This window comes from Lagenorhynchus albirostris, chromosome 5, assembly GCF_949774975.1.
Source record: "Lagenorhynchus albirostris chromosome 5, mLagAlb1.1, whole genome shotgun sequence".
NCBI classification, from domain to species: domain Eukaryota; kingdom Metazoa; phylum Chordata; class Mammalia; order Artiodactyla; family Delphinidae; genus Lagenorhynchus; species Lagenorhynchus albirostris.
Genome location: NC_083099.1, coordinates 78355156 through 78374508, shown reverse-complemented (window position 1 = coordinate 78374508; position 19353 = coordinate 78355156). Strand labels below are relative to the sequence as shown.

Below are 19353 nucleotides of genomic sequence, written 5' to 3'. Positions count from 1 at the left end.
TGCCATCATTTCTTCAACTACGCTTTCCAGAGACTATCAAGCTCTGTCATGGGTATACAATAGTTAAAGAGCTGCTGTGACTGATTGCTGGAACTTAGAAATCATTTAATCCAATGCTTTTATTTAAAACAGAGGAAGGAAATGAAGCTACAAGATGATAATTTGTTTAAGGTCTCAGAGCTTTAAAAAAAAAAAGAAGGCAGAGTATAAAATGGATGATTTAAAAATCTAACAACATAGCAAAGGGAAAAGTTAAAAGAAACAAAGCCACATGGGGAGAGACAGGTTGGTGCTACCACAGCCAGGGGGAAGAAAGAATAATGAGAGGAAAAAAACAAAAAGTAAGAAAAGAAGAATCAAAATGAATACATTAGTTGAGAAGAGTAAGAGAAGCTTCTAAAATAAGCTTTGAGAAGTTAAACAAGGCTATCAATTAAGGAAAAGTAATATCTTCTGAGCATTACACCCAGGAAGGAAAGACGAACCACAGTACTAGTGAGCTAACTAGTGACCCCAAAGGTTGTGCCTAGAGAATTGATTAAAATCTCATTTCCCAAGAACTAAAATCATTGTGAATAAGAATACCAGTGGGTCAAAAACTAAAACAGGATGAAATCTAAGAAAAAATTAAAAGGTTTCTTATGTAGAGTTACATCTAAGCCAACTGGTAATGTGTACTGTGATGTGCTGGCCTCTCTGTATTCTATACTAAACTCTCCAAACAACTGAAGTTTCTTGTTCTCTAACTAGCTGGCTGAATGTGAATATTTGGGGTTTAACCATAGAGGAAAGGTAATAATAACAAGTATTAGGACAATGCTCTATTCCTCAAAAGGCATAGGCACTTTCCTCACTCCTCTCTCCATCCCCAACCTTGAACGTTTTTGTTGGTGGCAGGCATAAACCTACAAAGCATCACTTAGAGGAGCCCAAAGTAATCTAGCTCATTAAGCCACAATGCATGAAACTTTAATATACTATTATGTGGCCATAAAGACAAAGAATATTCTGTATCAAGTCACTGAACTAAAGAATTTCAGAGGTGGGAGAAACCTTAGAGTTCACCTAGTTTAATCTTCTAACTAAAGATAAAACTCCTCCAAAAGCTATGTGCCTCTCCTACTTAAATGCCTCAATTTAATTTTTTTTCTTCCTGTTAGCCTTTTTAACTCCCTGAAAGTCTAGGTCACAACTAATATTTAATTTCCATATGTTCTGTTGGCCTTTTCTGTGTTTGGCCCACAGCCCAGCTAGACTGCAAGCTCAAAAAGAAAGGACAGTATTGGGGACTTCCCTGGTGGTCCAGTGGCTAAGACACTGAGCTCACAATGGAGGGGGCCTGGGTTCGATCCCTGGTCAGGGAACTAGACCCCACATGTCACAACTAAGAGTTTGCATGCCACAACTAAAGATCCTGCATGCCGCAAATAAAAGATCCAACATGCCACAACGAAGATCCCATGTGCTGCAACTAAGACCCAGCACAGCCAAATAAATAAATAAAATTTTTTTTTTTAAAAAAGGACTGCACTGGGCTTCCCTGGTGGCGCAGTGGTTGAGAGTCCGCCTGCCGATGCAGGGGACACGGGTTCGTGCCCTGGTCTGGGAAGATCCCACATGCCGTGGAGCAGCCAGGCCCGTGAGCCATGGCCGCTGAGCCTGCGCATCTGGAGCCTGTGCTCCGCAATGGGAGAGGCCACAACAGTGAGAGGCCCGCGTACCGCAAGAAAAAAAAAAAGGACTGCATTTAGTGCTGTATTACTTTAGCTTCATAAATTTTTGTGATTAGTGAAGATCTGCTATAATGAGAGCCTTTTTCTACTCAGAAAATGTGTATTATACCCAGTCACCATACCTTGGAGAGTTGCTCCTCTGACTGAGGTTCTGTGGACAGAACAGTCCCTCCTTGTGCCTTCATCTCTTCTATGTGTTTATTCAAAGAAGTTAATTTGGCCTTAGCATGAAGTTTTAGTTTTTTAATTTTGTTATCAGCAGCTTTTCTTTCTTCCTGTCAGAGAACAATGATGGTAAATACACAAATGCTTATTCATCACTTATCCAGCATATAACAAGTTATTCTCAGTAGGCATCATCTTGGACTAGTAGGGAAATCAGATTCTCTAATAATCTAAGTGAAGAAAAAAATCAAAGTGACTGTTATGTCTTTTATCAAGTGCTTGGCAAGGAAGGACAATGGTACCTGTAGAATTTCATCCTTCTGCTGTAGTTGAGCATCCTTCTGTCCAATGATTTCTTTTAGTTCCTGCACCAACTGCTCTGCATAAGCCAGGCGCTCCAGAACATCCTCTTGTGTTCTATCATTAAATTCCATGTCAGATTCTTGGGGTAATTCCTGGTATTTAGACAAAAAGTTGCCAATTTACAAGGGAAAAGGTATCAGCTTCCAAACAGGAGGTCCTTCATTGTAACTTTATCTTATGTCTTGTCCAACTCATATCCTTACTTAAGAAATCTTTCCAAGGAGATGAGAACCCAGGGGCAGGGTATGGGTTGGAGGAAAGGAGGAGCCTTAGTTGTCAAGAATGGGGCTTGGCTTATGTAAATCTTGTAGCCTAGTGGTAAAATTCCCGGGGACTGAATGCCCTGGGCTGTGGAAGTCCTCCAGAGATGTTGGTTGGATATTATTATAAGAGTTGTTTGGAGGGGCTGAGAGTTGTGGAAAAGGAGGGCGTGTGGAGGATGGTGGAGGGTGGAGGAGGGGGAATGCGTAGGGAGGGGGAGCAAAGTGAGCATGTGTGTACACTGTAAGGCGTCTAAGGCTGTGCAGGGATGGACAGGGACACGCTCATACTTACCTGGCAGAGGAAATAAAAATTTAAAAAATTTTAAATTTTAAAAAGAAATCTTTCCAATAATAACTACCCAATATTAGTTATTACCCAATATTATTATTAACCAATAATTATTATCATAGCCATTGCAATATATATTAAGTATTTTGTAAATGTTAACTATTTTATAAACATTATCTCATTTACAGTCTTATCATACTAATTTTACCAAAGAGAAAAATAAAGGGAAGCAAAGATCACAAAACATTTAGTGGAAGAGCTCAAAATTTAAAATTAAGAGAGTAGTTGAATAAAATTCTCTTAATCACCAGGGAATACTGCTTGTCTTTCAAGAAAGTGAAAGGACTTTTTTTGAGTCCTATGTGACCTTCAAAAAATACAATACAGACTATAAGAGAAGTGATAGATGAATTTACAATAGCAAACAGATGGTCTGAAACCCAAAAGGTGCTCCAGTTCCACCATTTGTTGTTTCAAACCTTTCCTATGAAACAGGAATACATATCTGAGGAGTTAAAATAATCTAGCACTAAGTAAGCCCCAGGGGGACAAATGAGGACAATCTTTCTAATCTCATCCAGGACTTGATTCCCATTACTGTGTCTCACAGGCTACAAACTTACAGGAAAAGGATAATTTACAAAGTCTCAATATTTTTCTTAATCTTCTCTTCCACCTAGCACAAGGAAGGCTGCTCACACCCTTCTACCTTAAATTCTTGTCCTCAGAAGAACACGGAACATATTTCTCATTAGTTTAATTCAGAACAGAGCTACTCACAGGTTCTAAGGAAGCCCTCATATTCTCATCAGTTTCATCTCCTGATAATTCATGCAAAACAACATTTGCTAATCCTGACAATCGGCTCAGCATTTCTGCAAGAAAAGAAAACATAAGAATCAGTCAGATACATGCTTCTCCTATGATGGTAACTATCATTTATAAGTTAAATAAGAAAACTGTGCATGTGATATATATTAGACACAGATTACATCAGGATGATGTCTTTAAAAAGGCATTTCAGTATGTACACTGTAGTCAAACACTGTTCTTTTCAGTGACAACTACACAGAGATTTTAATCACCATCACTAATGTTTTAAAAATGAAATACATAATTGTTTAGTGGAAAATAATACACCTTACAGGTTATCTTTAATGCCTTTTCTTTCATCATAATTTCATTGGCAAACATGGAGTTCTAACTATTCCTTCCCCTGCCAGACTATTATTCACTTCTGATCTGTCATATACACCCCATAGTTCAGCAAAATTTTTCTTTTTTTTTTTTTTTTGCGGTACGCGGGCCTCTCACTGTTGTGGCCTCTCCCGTTGCGGAACACAGGCTCCGGACACGCAGCCTCAGCGGCCATGGCTCACGGGCCTTGCCGCTCCGCGGCATGTGGGATCTTCCCAGACCGGGGCACGAACCCATGTCTCCTGCATCGGCAGGCGGACTCTCAACTACTGCGCCACCAGGGAAGCCCAAAATTTTTCTTTTTTATGTGCCTCATGAACCTGTTCTTTCAGGAAGCTTTCTCAGTAAACCATGTGGTTTCACTAAAATTTAAATGTAATCCTTGTTCAAAACATATAGCATTAAATGCATACATTAGAAAAAAAGGAAGAATGACTAAAATCAGTAACCTATGCTTCTTCTGTAGGAAATTTGAAAAAGAAGAGCAAATCAAAACAAATTTAAGCAGAAAAAAGAAAATTAATATTAGGGCAGAAATTAATAAAATTGAAAATAGAAAAATAAAGAAAATCGGCAAAACTAAAAGTTGATTCTTTGAAAACATGAATAAAATACATAAAGCTTGGTCAGACTGACAAACAAAAAGAGAGAAGACACAAATTGTCAATATCAGATATGAAACAGGAGAGAGACATCACTACTGACATACCATACATTAAAAAGTAATAAAGGAACACTACAAATAACTCTATACCCATAAATTCATCAACATAGATGAAACAGGCCAATTCCTTGAAAGATAACAAGCCACCAAAACTCACTCAACTCACCTGAATACACACACACACACACACACACACACACACTCACACACATGCAAGCACACATACCATTTCTCTCTCTCTTCCTTTTTCCTTCATTATTTATTTAATCATTCATTCAGATCAGTGTCACTTGCTAGTCCATAAACTCCTTAAAAGTGAGAATATTAATGTTTTGATAGGAAAAATCAAAATAAACTGGATTATCATAGCATTATTATAAGCAATTATGCTGAGTGACAAAATATTATTCGGCTTTTAAAATCCTCAGCAGGAAGAAATGTAAAAGCTATTGCACAAAATAAGCACTTGAATAAAACTAGTCTCTGCTATAGTTTTCTTCCACGCAGTAACAGTGTTTAGGGCAGCCATGGTCATTAATTAAGAAATGGCAAGACCTTTGTTTCTATAACAGGTTACTTAGATAAGCAGCATATAGCATTTGGAAAAGACGTGTGAAACAGGAAAGGAAGAGAAAACCACTAGGAGGGCAACATAGGGCCATACAAAATTACATATATAATTACTGAAAGGGAAACACAAAGTCATATATAAGTGCATAGCGACATAATAATCAGTCACTCATCAGGTTATGAGACTCACAACTACAGTCAGCTAAAAAACAAACAAAACTCACCAGGACACAGACTCTAAACTTTCTTTTTAGCTCTAGACATTCAATTTTCTATAGTAATCATTAAAGAAGGAAATGAACACTATAACTAAAGAGTCTTTTTTAGGCACAGAAATGTGTACTAATCAAATAGTCATAACAGAACCTAACATATCAAGCAGAAGCACTTTGTCTTCAAATTTTTCAGACTATGTTGGGAATAAGCAAAAGGAAAGAAAAAAAAAACAACCGATAGGACTCTGAGAAGATGGTAATAGCAGATAGCATAGCTTTTGGATCTTCCTAAATTCCCACATAAAAACAGACAAAGCAATTAGATAACAAAATTAAAAACCCATGGACAGCCTTTACCAAAACGAACAAGCAAACAAATAAAATGAGGCAAAGTTTCCCACAAACTCCAAAATAAACATGGATATAGAAAAAACACCAAAAGCCACAAGATCTGTGTATCACTGTTGTCCATGCAGGAGGAATAAAGGGAAGCAAAGGGTAGCATAATGTGCCACTCACTCCAAAATATGTCACTTGGCAGAAGGATTATTTTGGGCTAAAGCACTTGAAAAACAGCAGGTACAAGTAGGGTGTGCTGATCTCCCATTTTTCTCCCTGAAAGGAAGAGATAAAACACCCATATGGAAGATGTTCTCTCTCTACCAGGAAGAAAAGTAATATTGTTGTCTCCAGGGATGGGAGCTGAAGCCAAAAGAAATCTGTAAAAACAAACCTTGTAAACTAACACTTATCTCCCAAGTCATTGCTCTATGATTAATGATCTCCTTCTGTTGTCTCATTTTCACAATTTACTACTGTTTGACCAACTCATTGTACAGATGTTAGATTCTAACTGCTTCTTTGGGTCTTCATTTCCTTATAAGGGCTCCCATGCCACATAAAGCTGATATTAAATAAATTTGTATGCTTTTCTCCTGTTAATCTTTCCTATATCAATTTAATTCTCAGACCTAGCCAAAAACCCTTAGAGAACAGAGGCAAAATTTTATCTCCCCTATAGAAACTGTAAGAGCACAACAGACCTAATACCAAGAGAACCACAAAAAATCCAGTGGGTATTCACTGGAAAATGTGTCCAGCCAATTCAAGAACAGTAGTTGGAAAAGGGAAATGCATCCCCACTCCAACAACAGGTAAGTACAAGAAACCTGCAAGGTCTGAAGTGGCTAAGGCAGCGCAGGCCACATTAATTCTCCAACCGATGAGCCAGGGATCTTTTTCAGAATAGGGCCTCCACTGAGGAGAATTTTCTGAGAAAAATTTGAAAATTAAGTCCTTACCTTTCAATAATTACTTTAAAAGTAAATGGATTAAATTTTCCAATCAAAAGACATCATGGCTGAATGGATTAAAAGAACAAGATCCAACTATATGCTGTCCACAAGAGACTCACTTGATCTCTAATGATAACACACAGGCTGAAAGTGAAGGGATAGAAAAAGATATGCCATGAAAATAGTAACCAAAAGAAAGCAGGGGTAGCTGTACTTATAACAGGCAAAAAAGACTTCAAGTAAAAAACTGACCAAGAGACAGAGAAGGTGTTTATATAATGACAGGGGAGATCAATTATTACATAACAGGATATGAACTTGTAAGTCTATAACAGGATATAACACTTGTGAATATATATGCACCCAAAATTAAAGCACCTAATTATATTTAGCAAATTTTAACAGAATTGAAGGGAGAAATAGGTAGCAATACAATAACAGTAGGAGACTTCAATATCCCACTTTCAACAATGGATAGATCATCCAGACACAAAAGCAATAAGGAAACACTGGACTTGAACAACACGTTATACAGAAAAGACCTAACAAACATATATAGAGCATTCCATCCAACAGCAGTAGAACATGCACTTTTTTCGAGTGCATATGTAACATTCTTTAGGATAGATCATATGTTGGACCACAAAACAAGTCTTAACAATCTTAAGAAGACTGAAATCACACTGAGTATCATTTCTTAACACAATGGCATGAAACTAGAAATCAATAACAAGAGGAAAAATTGAAAATTCACAAACGTGAAAATTAACACACTCTGAAAAAACAACAGGTCAAAGAAGAAATCAAAAGGGAAATCAAAAACTATCTTGAGGCAGATGAAAATGAAAACATGACATATCAAAACTTATGGGATGTAGGTCTAAGAGGGAAGTTTTTTTGTTTGTTTTTTTATTATTATTATTTTAACATCTTTACTGGAGTATAATTGCTTTACAATGGTGTGGTATTTTCTGCTTTAAAACAAAGTGAATCAGCTATACATATACATATAACACCATATCTCTTCCCTCTTGCGTCTCCCTCCCATCCTCCCCATCCCACCGCTCTAGGTGGTCACAAAGCCCCAAGCTGATCTCCCTGTGCTATGTGGCTGCTTTCCACTAGCTATCTATTTTACGTTTGGTAGTGTATGTATGTCCATGCCACTCTCTCACTTCATCCCAGCTTACCCTACCCCCTCCCCGTGTCCTCAAGTCCATTTTCTATGTCTGCGTCTTTATTCCTGTCCTGCCCCTAGGTTCTTCAGAACCTTTTTTTTTTTTTTAGATTCCATATATATGTGTTAGCATACAGAATTTGTTTTTCTCTTTCTGACTTACTTCATTCTGTATGACAGACTCTAGGTCCATCCATCTCACTACAAATAACTCAATTTCATTTCTTTTTATGGCTGAGTATTATCCCATTGTATATATGTGCCACATCTTCTTTATCCATTCATCTGTCAATGGACACTTAGGTTGCTTCCATGTCCTGGCTCTTGTAAACAGAGATGCAATGAACATTGTGGTATATGACTCTTTTTGAATTATGGTTTTCTCAGGGTATATGCCCAGTAGTGGGATTGCTGGGTTGTATGGTAGTTCTACTTTTAGTTTTTTAAGGAACCTCCATACTGTTCTCCATAGTGGCTGTATCAATTTACATTCCTACCAGCAGTGCAAGAGGGTTCCCTTTGCTCCACACCCTCTCCAGTATTTATTGTTTGTAGATTTTTAAATGATGGTCATTCTGACTGGTGTGAGGTGACACCTCATTGTAGTTTTGATTTGCATTTCTCTAATGATCAGTGATGTTGAGCATCCTTTCATGTGTTTGTTGGCAGTCTGTATATCTTCTTTGGAGAAATGTCTGTTTAGGTCTTCTGCCCATTTTTGGATTGGGTTGTTTGTTTTTTTGTTATGGAGCTGCATGAGCTGCTTGTAAATTCTGGAGATTAATCCTTTGTCAGTTGCTTCATTTGCAAATATTTTCTCCCATTCTGAGGGTTGTCTTTTGGTCTTGTTTATGGTTTCCTTTGCTGTGCAAAAGCTTTGAAGTTTCATTAGGTCCCATTTGTTTATTTTTGTTTTTATTTCCATTACTCTAGGAGGTGGGTCAGAAAGGATCTTGCTGTGATTTATGTCATAGAGTGTTCTGCCTATGTTTTCCTCTAAGAGTTTGATAGTTTCTGGCCTTACATTTAGGTCTTTAATCCATTTTGAGTTTATTTTTGTGTATGGTGTTAGGGAGTGATCTAATCTCATATTTTTACATGTACCTGTCCAGTTTTCCCAGCACCACTTATTGAAGAGGCTGTCCTTTGTCCACTGGACATTCCTGCCACCTTTATCAAAGATAAGGTGTCCATATGTGCGTGAGTTTATCTCTGGGCTTTCTATCCTGTTCCATTGATCTATCTTTCTGTTTTTGTGTCAGTACCATACTGTCTTGATTACTGTAGCTTTTTAGTATAGTCTGAAGTCAGGGAGCCTGATTCCTCCAGCTCCGTTTTTCATTCTCAAGATTGCTTTGGCTATTCAGGGTCTTTTGTGTTTCCATACAAATTGTGAAATTTTTTGTTCTAGTTCTGTGAAAAACGCCAGTGATAGTTTGATAGGGATTGCATTGAATCTATAGATTGCTTTGGGTAGTAGTCATTTTCACAATGTTGATTCTTCCAATCCAAGAACATGGTATATCTCTCCATCTATTTCTATCATCTTTAATTTCTTTCATCAGTATCTTATAATTTTCTGCATACAGGTCTTTTGTCTCCTTAGGTAGGTTTATTCCTAGATATTTTATTCTTTTTGTTGCAACGGTAAATGGGAGTGTTTTCTTGATTTCACTTTCAGATTTTTCACCATTAGTATATAGGAATGCCAGAGATTTCTGTGCATTAATTTTGTATCCTGCTACTTTACCAAATTCATTGATTAGCTCTAGTAGTTTTCTGGTAGCATCTTTAGGATTCTCTATGTATAGTATCATGTCATCTGCAAACAGTGACAGCTTTACTTCTTCTTTTCCAATTTGGATTCCTTTTATTTCTTTTTCTTCTCTGATTGCTGTGGCTAAAACTTCCAAAATTATGTTGAATAAGAGTCGTGAGAGTGGACAACCTTGTCTTGTTCCTGATCTTAGAGGAAATGGTTTCAGTTTTTCACCACTGAGAATGATGTTGGCTGTGGGTTTGTCATATATGGCATTTATTATGTTTAGGTAAGTTCCCTAAGAGGGAATTTTATAGCAACAAATGCCAACCTTTAAGAAAAGAAATATCTCAAATAAACAACGTAACTTTACACCTTAAGGAACTAGAAAAAGAAGAACAAACTAAGCTGAAAGTTAGCAGAAGGAAGGAAATAACCAAGATCAGAGCAGAAATAAATGAACTGAAGAGTATAAAAATAATAGCAAAGATTGATGAAACTAAGTGATTTTCTATAAAGATAAAATTGACAAACTGTTAGGTATATCAACTAAGAAAGAAAGGAGAAAATTCAAATAAAAGTATATGTGAAAGAAAAAGAGGGGCTCTCCTGGTGGCACAGTGGTTAAGAATCCACCTGCCAATGCAGGAAGAACCCACATGCAGTGAAGCAACTAAGCCCATGTGCCACAACTACTGAAGCCTGAGCGCCTAGAGCCCATGCTCCACAACAAGAGAAACCACCACAATGAGAAGCCCATGCACCACAATGAAGAGTAGCCCCCACTTGCCGCAACTAGAGAAAGCCCGCACACAGCAACAAAGACCCAACACAGCCAAAAATAAATACATAAAGAAAAGACAGTAAGATGGATATCACAGAAATACAAAGGATCATAAGAAACTACAATATACAATTATATGCCAAAAAATTGGATAACCTTGAAGAAATGGATAAACTTCTAGAAACACACAACCTACCAAGACTCATTCATGAAGAAATAGAAAATCTGAAGAGACCAATAACAGTAAGAAATGGTAATCAAAAACCTCTTAACAAAGAAATGTCCAGGACCTGGTGGCTTCACTGGTGAATTCTACCAAATGTTTAAAGAAGAATTAATGCCAATCCTTTTCAAACTCTTTCCAAAAATCAAAGACGAGGGAACACTTTCAAATTCATCTTACAAGACTAGCGTTACCTGATAATGAATCCATACGAGGACACTACAGGAAGAGAAAATTACAGCCCTATGTCCCTGATGAACATAGATGCAAAAATTCTCAACAAAATACTAAAAGATCAAATTCAGCTTCACACTAGCAGGACCATACACCATGATCAGGTAGAATTTATTCCTTGGATACAAGGATGGTTCAACATCCACAAATCAATTAATGTGATACACCACATCAACAAAATGATGGATAAATATCATAAAATCATCTGAATAGATGCAGGAAAAGCATTTGACAAAATCCAACACTATTTCATGATAAAAACTGAACAAATTAGATACAGATGGGATGTACCTCAACATAATAAGTTTATATACGACAAGACCACAGCTAACATCATACTCAATGGTGAAAAGCTGAAAGCTTTTCCTCTAAGATCAGAAACAAGACAAGGATGCCTATTCTCACCACTTCTACTCAGTATAGTACTGGAATTCCTAGGGAGACTATTTAGGCAAGAAAAATAAATAAAGGCCATCCAAATCAGAAAGAAAGAAGTAAAATTGTCTCTGCAGAAGACATGATCTTACATAGAGAAAACTCTAAAGAATCCACGAAAAGGCTGTTAAAACTAATAAATGAACTCAGTAAAGTCAAAGGATACAAAATCAGTATACAAAAGTTATTGTTTTTATACACTAACAATGAGCTAGCCAAAAAAATAATTAAGAAAACAAAACAAAACAAAACAAACAAAAAAAAGAAAACAACCCCATGTTTAATAGCACCAAAAATAATAATAAAGTACTTAGGAATAAATTTAACGAAGGAGGTGAAAGATCTGTGCACTGAAAACTATAAAACATTGGTGAAAGAGATTAAAGAAGACACAAATAAATACAACGATATCCTGTGTTCATGGATTAGAAGAGTTAATATTGTTAAAATGTACCTACCACTCAAAGCAATGTACAGAGTCAGCACAATCCTTATCAAAACTCCACTGGCTTTTTTCACAGAAATAGAAAAAAAAATCCTAAAATCATATAGAACCACAAAAGACCCTGAAAGGCCAAAGCAAGGAAGATCAATTCATCATCAAAGAAGGTGCCAAGTATAGACAACGAGTAAAGGACAGTCTATTCAATAAATGGTATTGGGAAAACTGGATATCCACATGCAGAAGAATAAAATTGGACCCTTATCTGACACCACATACAAAAATGAACTCCAACTTGGTTAAAAACTCGAACATAAGACCTGAACTGTAAAACTAGTGGAAGAAACACAGAAAAAAGCCTTCTCGACATTCGTGTGGGCAATTATTTCTTGGCTATGATCCCAAAAGTGCAGACAACAAAAGCAAAAATAGAAAAATGAGATTCCATCAAACTAAAAAGCTTCTGCATAGCAAAGGAAACAATGAAGAGACAAACTACGGAATGGAAGAAAATATTTGGAAACCACACACCTGATAAAGGATTAATATCCAAAATATATAAGTAACTCTAACAACTTAATAGCAAGAAAACAAATAACCCAATTTTTTAAATGGGCAAAGGATTTAGATAGACACTTCTCAAAAGAAGACATACAAATGGTCAACAGGTATATGATAAATGCTCAACATCACTAATCATCAAGAGAATGCAAATCAAAATCACAACATCACCTCACACCTGTTAGAAAGGCTATTATCAAAAAGACGAAAGATAACAAGTGTTGGCCAGGATGTGGAGAAAAAGGCATGCTTGAACACTGTTGGTGGGAATGTAAACTGGCATGGCCATTATGAAAAACATATGGAGGTTCTACAAAAAACTAAAAATAGAACTACCATCTGATCCAGCAATTCCACTTCTGGGTATATACCTAAAGGAAATGAAATTAGTATCTTGAGGAAATATCTGCACTCCCATGTTCACTGCAGCATTATTCACAACAGCTAAATTACAGAATCAACCTAAGTGTCCACTGACAAATGAATGGATAAAGAAAATGTATACAGTATATACACACAATGGAATATTATTCAGTCCTAAAAAAATAAGGAAATCCTGCCATTTGTGAAAACATAGATGAACCTAGAGGACATTATGCGGAATGAAATAAGCCAGGTACAGAAAGACAAGTACTGCATGATCTCATCTATATATGGAATCTAAAAAAGTCAAACTCAAGGAAGCAGAGAGTAGAATAGTGATTGCCAGGTAGTAGAGGATAGGGGAAATGGGGAGATATTTGTTAAAGGGTACAAAATTTCAATTATGCCAGATGAATAATGTCTGGGAATCTAATGTACAGCATGGTGACTACAGGCAGTTTGCTAAGAGAGTAGATTTTAAATATTCTCACCTCCAAAAAAAAAAGGTAACTACATAAGATGATAAATATATTAATTAGCTTGACTGTGGTAATCATTTAACAATGTATACATATATCAATACATCACTAACACCTTAAATATATATATTTTTGTCAATTACACCTCAAAGAAGCTTAAAAAAATGATTAATATCTACTTCCAATATTGACACCTACTTAACAAAAATTAACGGGTAAGTATTAATTGCTAAATGAATGTAGAGCACCTAACAGTACAGCAGAGCACAAACCGTAGGTATATGACAGAAATGTGTATCATATTTACTTTTACAAAAGAAAAATTAAACTTTGATATTCTTACCATTTTCTATGATGCAAACTTTGGTGAACACACACACATAGGTATATATGTGATTTCTTCATATGAATTAAAACAAATAAATTTATCAATTATCCCCCAACAAAAATAGAAAAACCCAGAAATGAAGCAGAAACACAAGAAATAATTTAAAATTAAAAAAATATTTTGGAAATAAAGATGAAACTAAAGGGAATAAGTATACGAATAATCACAACAAAGATTGCCTTAAAAAAAAAGAAAGTTGAAATGAAGGATAATTTTAAAAATCAAAAAGAAATTCGCCATAAATTAAACATGTAACTACTTTGTGACCCAGTAATTTTACTCCTAGGCATTTATCTCAGAGCAATGAAAACTTAAATTCACCCATAAACCTATACATGAATGTTCTTAGCAGCTTTAGTTTTAAGTACCCCAAACTGGAATCAGCAAGGATGTCCTTCAACAAGTAAATGGTTAAATAAACTATGGTACAGGCATAGCTCATTTTATTGAGCTTTGCTTTATTGTACTTTGCAGATATTGATTGCATTTTTTACAAATTGAAGGTTTGTGGCAACTCTGTTGAGCCAGTCTACTGGTACCATTTTTCCTATAGCACTTGCTCACTTCATATCTCTCTGTGTCACATTTTGTTAACTCTCGCACTATTTCAAGCCTTTTCACTATTCTTATATTTATGGTGGTCTGTGATCTTTGATGTTATTGTACTTGTTGTGGGGCACCATGAACCACACCCTTATCAGGTGGTGAACTTAATCAATAAATGCTGTGTGTGTCCTAACTGCTCCACCCACCAGCTGTTCCCGCCTCTCCCTCTCCTTGGGCTTCCCTATTCCCCGAGACACAACAGTATGGAAATTAGGCCAATTAATAATCCTACAATGGCTTCTAAGTGTTCAAGTGAAAGGAGGAGTCACACTTTTCTCACGTTAAATCAAAAGCTAGGAGTGATTAAGCTTAGTGAGGAAGGGAGGTCAAAAGCCCAGAGAGGACGAAAGGCCTCTTGCGCTAAACAGCCATGTTGTCATTGCAAAGGAAAATTTCTTGAAGGAAATTAAAAGTGCTACTCCAGTGAACTCACAATGATAATAAAGCAAAAGAGCCTTATTGCTGATGTGGAGAAAGTTTCAGTGGTCTAGATAGAAGATCAAATCAGCTACAACATTCCCTTAAGCCAAACCCTAACCCAGAGCAAGGCCCTAACTCCCTTCAATTCTGTGAAGGCTGAGAGAGGTGAGGAATCTGCAGAAGAAAAGTTTGAAGTTAGCAGAGGTTGGTTCATGAGGTTGAAACAACGTGAAACAGCAAGTGCTGATGTAGAAGCTGTAGCAAGTTATCTAGAAGATCTAGCTAAGATAATTAGTGAAGGTGGCTACACTAAACAACAGATTCTCAGCGTAAACAAAACAGCCTCCTATTGGAAGAAGATGCCATCTAGGATTTTCATAGCTAGCGAGAAGTTAATGCCTGGCTTCAAAGCTCAAAGGACAGTCTGACTCTCTTGTTAGGGGTTAATGCAGCTGGAGACTAAGTTGAAGCCAATGCTCATTTACCATCCTGAAAATCCTAGGGCTCTTAAGAATGATGTTAAATCTACTCTGCCTGTGCTCTATAAATGGAAAAACAAAGTCTGGATAACAGCACGTCTGTTTACAACATGGTTTACTGAATATTTAAGCCCACTGTTGAGACCTACTGCTCAGAAAAAAAGCTCCTGGTTATCCAAGAGCTCTCATGGAAATGTATAATGAGATTAATGTTGTTTTCATGCCTGCTAACAAAACATCCATTCTGCAACCCAAATTCTTTTTGAAATTACCCAGGAGTAATTTCAATTCTCAAGTCTTATTACTTAAGAAATACATTCCCTAAGGCTATAGCTGTCATAGATTCCTCTGATGGATTTGGGCAAAGTAAACTGAAAACCTTCTGGAAAGGACTGACCATTCTAGATTCTGCTAAGAACATTCATGCTTCACGAAAAAAGGTAAAAGTATTAACATTAACAGGAGTTTGGGAGAAGTCAAGCCCAACCCTCACTGATGACCTCTGAGAGGTTCAAGACTTTGGTGGAAGAAGTAACTGCAGATGTGGTGGAAACAGCAAGAGAACTAGAATTAAAAGTAGAGGCTGAAGATGTGACTGAATTGCTGCAATCTAAGGATAAATCTTTAAAGGATGAGGAGTTACTCCTTCTAGATGAACAAAGAAAGTGGTTTCTTGAGATGGAATCTACTCCTGGTGAAGATGCTACAAAGACTGTTGAAATGACAGCAAAGCATTTAGAATATTACATAAACTTAGCTAACAGAGTAGCGGCAGGTTTGAGAGGATCAACTCCAATTTTCAAAGAAATTCTACTGTGGGTAAAATGCTATCAAACAGCACTGCATGTTACAGAGAAGTTGTTCATGAAAGGAAGAGTTAATCGATGCAGCAAACTTCAATGTTGTCTTATTTTTAAAAACTGCCACAACCATTCCAACTTTCAGCAACTACCACCCTGATCAGTCAGCAGCCATGAACATCAAGGCAAGATCCTGTATCTACCAGCAAAAAGATTACAACTTGCTGAAGGCTCAGATGGTAGCATTTTTCATGATAAAGCACTTTTTAATTAAGGTATGTATATTTTTTAGACATAATGCTATTTCACACTTAAAAGACTACAATATAGTGTAAATGTAATTTTTATATGCACTGGGAAACCAAAAAATTTGTGTGACTCACTTTATTGTGATATTAGCTTTATTGCAGTGGTCTGGAACTGAACCCACAATATCTCCAAGGTATGCCTGTACATACATACCATGGCATACTACATAGCAATAAACAGGAACAAGCTACTGATACACCTAACAATTTAGATGAATGAATCTCCAGGAAATCATGCTGAATGAAAAAGAAAAAGCCAGTTCCAAAAGGTTACATGCTATATAATTCCACATTTACAGAATATTTTGAAATGACAAAATTTTAGAAATGGAGGACAGATGAATGGTTACCAGTGCTTAGGGAGAAGCTGAAGGTGAGAGGGTAGGAGGTGGTTAGAATTATAAAACGGCAACACAAGGTATCCTTGTGGTGTTAGAACTGTTCAATATCTTAATTATGGTGGTGGATACAGGAACCTACACATAGGTGATAAAATTTTATAGAACTTAACATACATATATACAAATAAAATTGGGGAATGTATTATCAGCATCCTGGTTGTGATATTATACAATAGTTTTCTAAAATGTTACCACTGAAGGAAACTGAACAACGCATACAAGGTTTCTCTCTATATTATTTATTAGAATTGCATGTGAATCCACAATTACCTCAATTTAAAAAATAAAAAGATTAAACTAAATGTGATATCTTACGATAATACCGTGGAACAGAAAAAGGACATCAATGGAGAAATGAGTAAAATCCAAAGTATGGAGTTTAGTTAATAGTAACGCATCAGTGTTGATTTCTTAGTTTTGACAAATGCACTTTTCCACTGTAACATGCTAACATTAGAGAATACTGGGTGAGAGATATACTGAATTCTGAACTATCTTTGCATATTTTCTATAGTAAATTTAATATTGTTCCTAATGCTTTGTTTCTCTTAAAAAATTCAAAGAAATAAATAGTAAAGAAGGAATCAAGAGAAAGTGATAAATATTGCAGATAAGCAATGAGGATAATAGGATCCCCGAAAAAGAAAACCAAAGCAAAGGTACAGAACAAACGCAAAAAACAAAAGCCAAGAGCACTTATCTGAAATTTTAAAAGATCTGAAGTTACATACTGAAAGAAGCCACCAGATACCTGAGAATATCAACCCAGAATGACCAACAAGACATTCTAGTAAAATTAATGGACTTAAAAGAATTCTTTGAGGTTTAGGCTGAAATGTGACTTACAAGCAAAAAAAAAAAAAAAAAGACTATGGTCAGACTTTTCAACAGCAATGCTTTGCCAGAAAAAAAATGGAGTTACAGACTTTAGATATTTAAGGAAAGAAAATGTGAGCTAAGGATTTTATTTTCAGAAAAAATGACCTTCAGATATAAAGAGCACAGACAGAATGTTACAAACTTGCAAGAAAATTAATGAAAAATTTTCCCAGGAGCCTTTCCTAAGGCATCTATTAGAGAAAAAGCTTGAGATAACCAAAATGACTAAAGAAACATCATCATAAGGACTGGTGTGAGCACTAAATATATTACTCATAGAACTAAGACTGGGATGAAGACAGCATAGTATTTAATGATTATATGCTCTGACAACATATAGGGCTCCAATTTTTAAAAAATGGGGAAAATGTAAATAGCACATACAAAAAAAAACTTATAAAAATTTTAACAACCAAAATTGGCGGTGTTCATTATCAGTATTATTATTCCTTGACTATTATATGTGCCCTGTGGAATTAAATGAGTAATTATGGGCATAGTAATTCTATCATACAGTCATTATGAAAAAAGGAGATAGACATATAACACAAAAGAAATTAAGAACCCCAAAATAAAAACTAATCTTGAATTTGAATCAAAAGTACCAGTATGAACCTATAAGGTATTTTACCTTAGCACATATATTTTCCTAGCTCTGTGCATTGAAAAAAACTATGACAAACTGAGAAGCAATAAGTATTTCTAGTCTTGAAATACTATTCCCCGTTAAAAAAAATTTTTTTTTAATAGGAGGGCTTCTTAGAGAAATGGCTGATTTCAATTCTGAAGCAGGAAATGGTACAAAATGAGCCTGAAACATTTTTTCATACAAAATAGCAAGGAAGCTAACAAAGACTAACATAGAGTCATGTCAAAAGGATCCAGGACACAAACTGAAGAAGTTCCCACAGGCCAAAGGAACAACTGAGTTTCTAATAAGATTATGAATTAAATTGCAACAGATATTTAAATCCACCAAAAATGTTTAAATTCACAAGTTCATAATAATAATAAACTGGTCATCATCTGAACTAAGTATCATGAAAACTAGGTAAGTACAAGGATTTATCTTGTCTTTTCTATTTGGACTTTGCCTTATGACTCCATGATGCAAGAGTGATTTCTATAGCTGTTGACATTAAAGGAATAACATGGAAGTGTAAAAGGATGGGCACCTCAGGCACAGTTAGGGTCTTTAGGTAGCTCAGAGGTTGGGAATCTGAGGGCAAGAGAGCCAGTAAGTAGCCATGCTTAAGCTAAACGAAGAAAGATGGATCTCTGCCTCTGAAAGGCTCACTGTAGGATAGAAATGGGCAAATGCACATATAAAAATTAGTAAAGGGGAAAACATATAGTAATAAATTAATGTAAGGAATATCTGTGACTACTGGACAAGCAATGCTCTTGCTGTTGTTTTATAAAGCACCAGAATCATGAATAGCAATTTGGGAAAAGAATAAAATAAAGAGCTTCATGCCAAGGTCAGGGTTCAATAAAACATTCAGGCAAATAAAACAATCCCTCAGAGTCAATGCTGGCCACACCTTCTATAAATTCTGCCACAGGATCTCAACACTTCTGTGTTGAGGTGGCATTTAGAATTCCATGAGTCTTATTTTCTCAGTATTCACTGCTAATTGTTTTCAAAATATCTACTTGGTGTGGAGCATTATGCTAAGAACCACAAAAATATAAAAAGAAATATAAGGCATGCCCCAACCACAGAGAACCTAGTACAAAATGCATGGGAAAATAAAGTAACTGAAGACAGTGAGCACATGCCTATGACTACATGCATACGCACCACTTGCTTTGGAATTTAAATCACATTTTCCCACAGAAACAACAACACAGAAAATGG

At 36.1% G+C, this 19353-nt stretch overlaps 1 protein-coding gene across 1 annotated transcript in view; it reads right to left on the bottom strand.

Annotated features, from left to right (window-relative positions):
* Positions 1-19353, bottom strand: part of GOLGB1 (golgin B1) — an 85903-nt gene that overhangs the window by 63461 nt on the left and 3089 nt on the right. The window contains exons 2-4 of the mRNA XM_060150503.1: positions 3594-3688; positions 2201-2353; positions 1856-2008 (exon numbers count right to left, since the gene is read on the bottom strand). Coding sequence (XP_060006486.1) covers positions 1856-2008; positions 2201-2353; positions 3594-3686 — 399 coding nt within the window. The 5' untranslated portion in view covers positions 3687-3688. The remainder of the gene's footprint in view (positions 1-1855; positions 2009-2200; positions 2354-3593; positions 3689-19353) is intronic.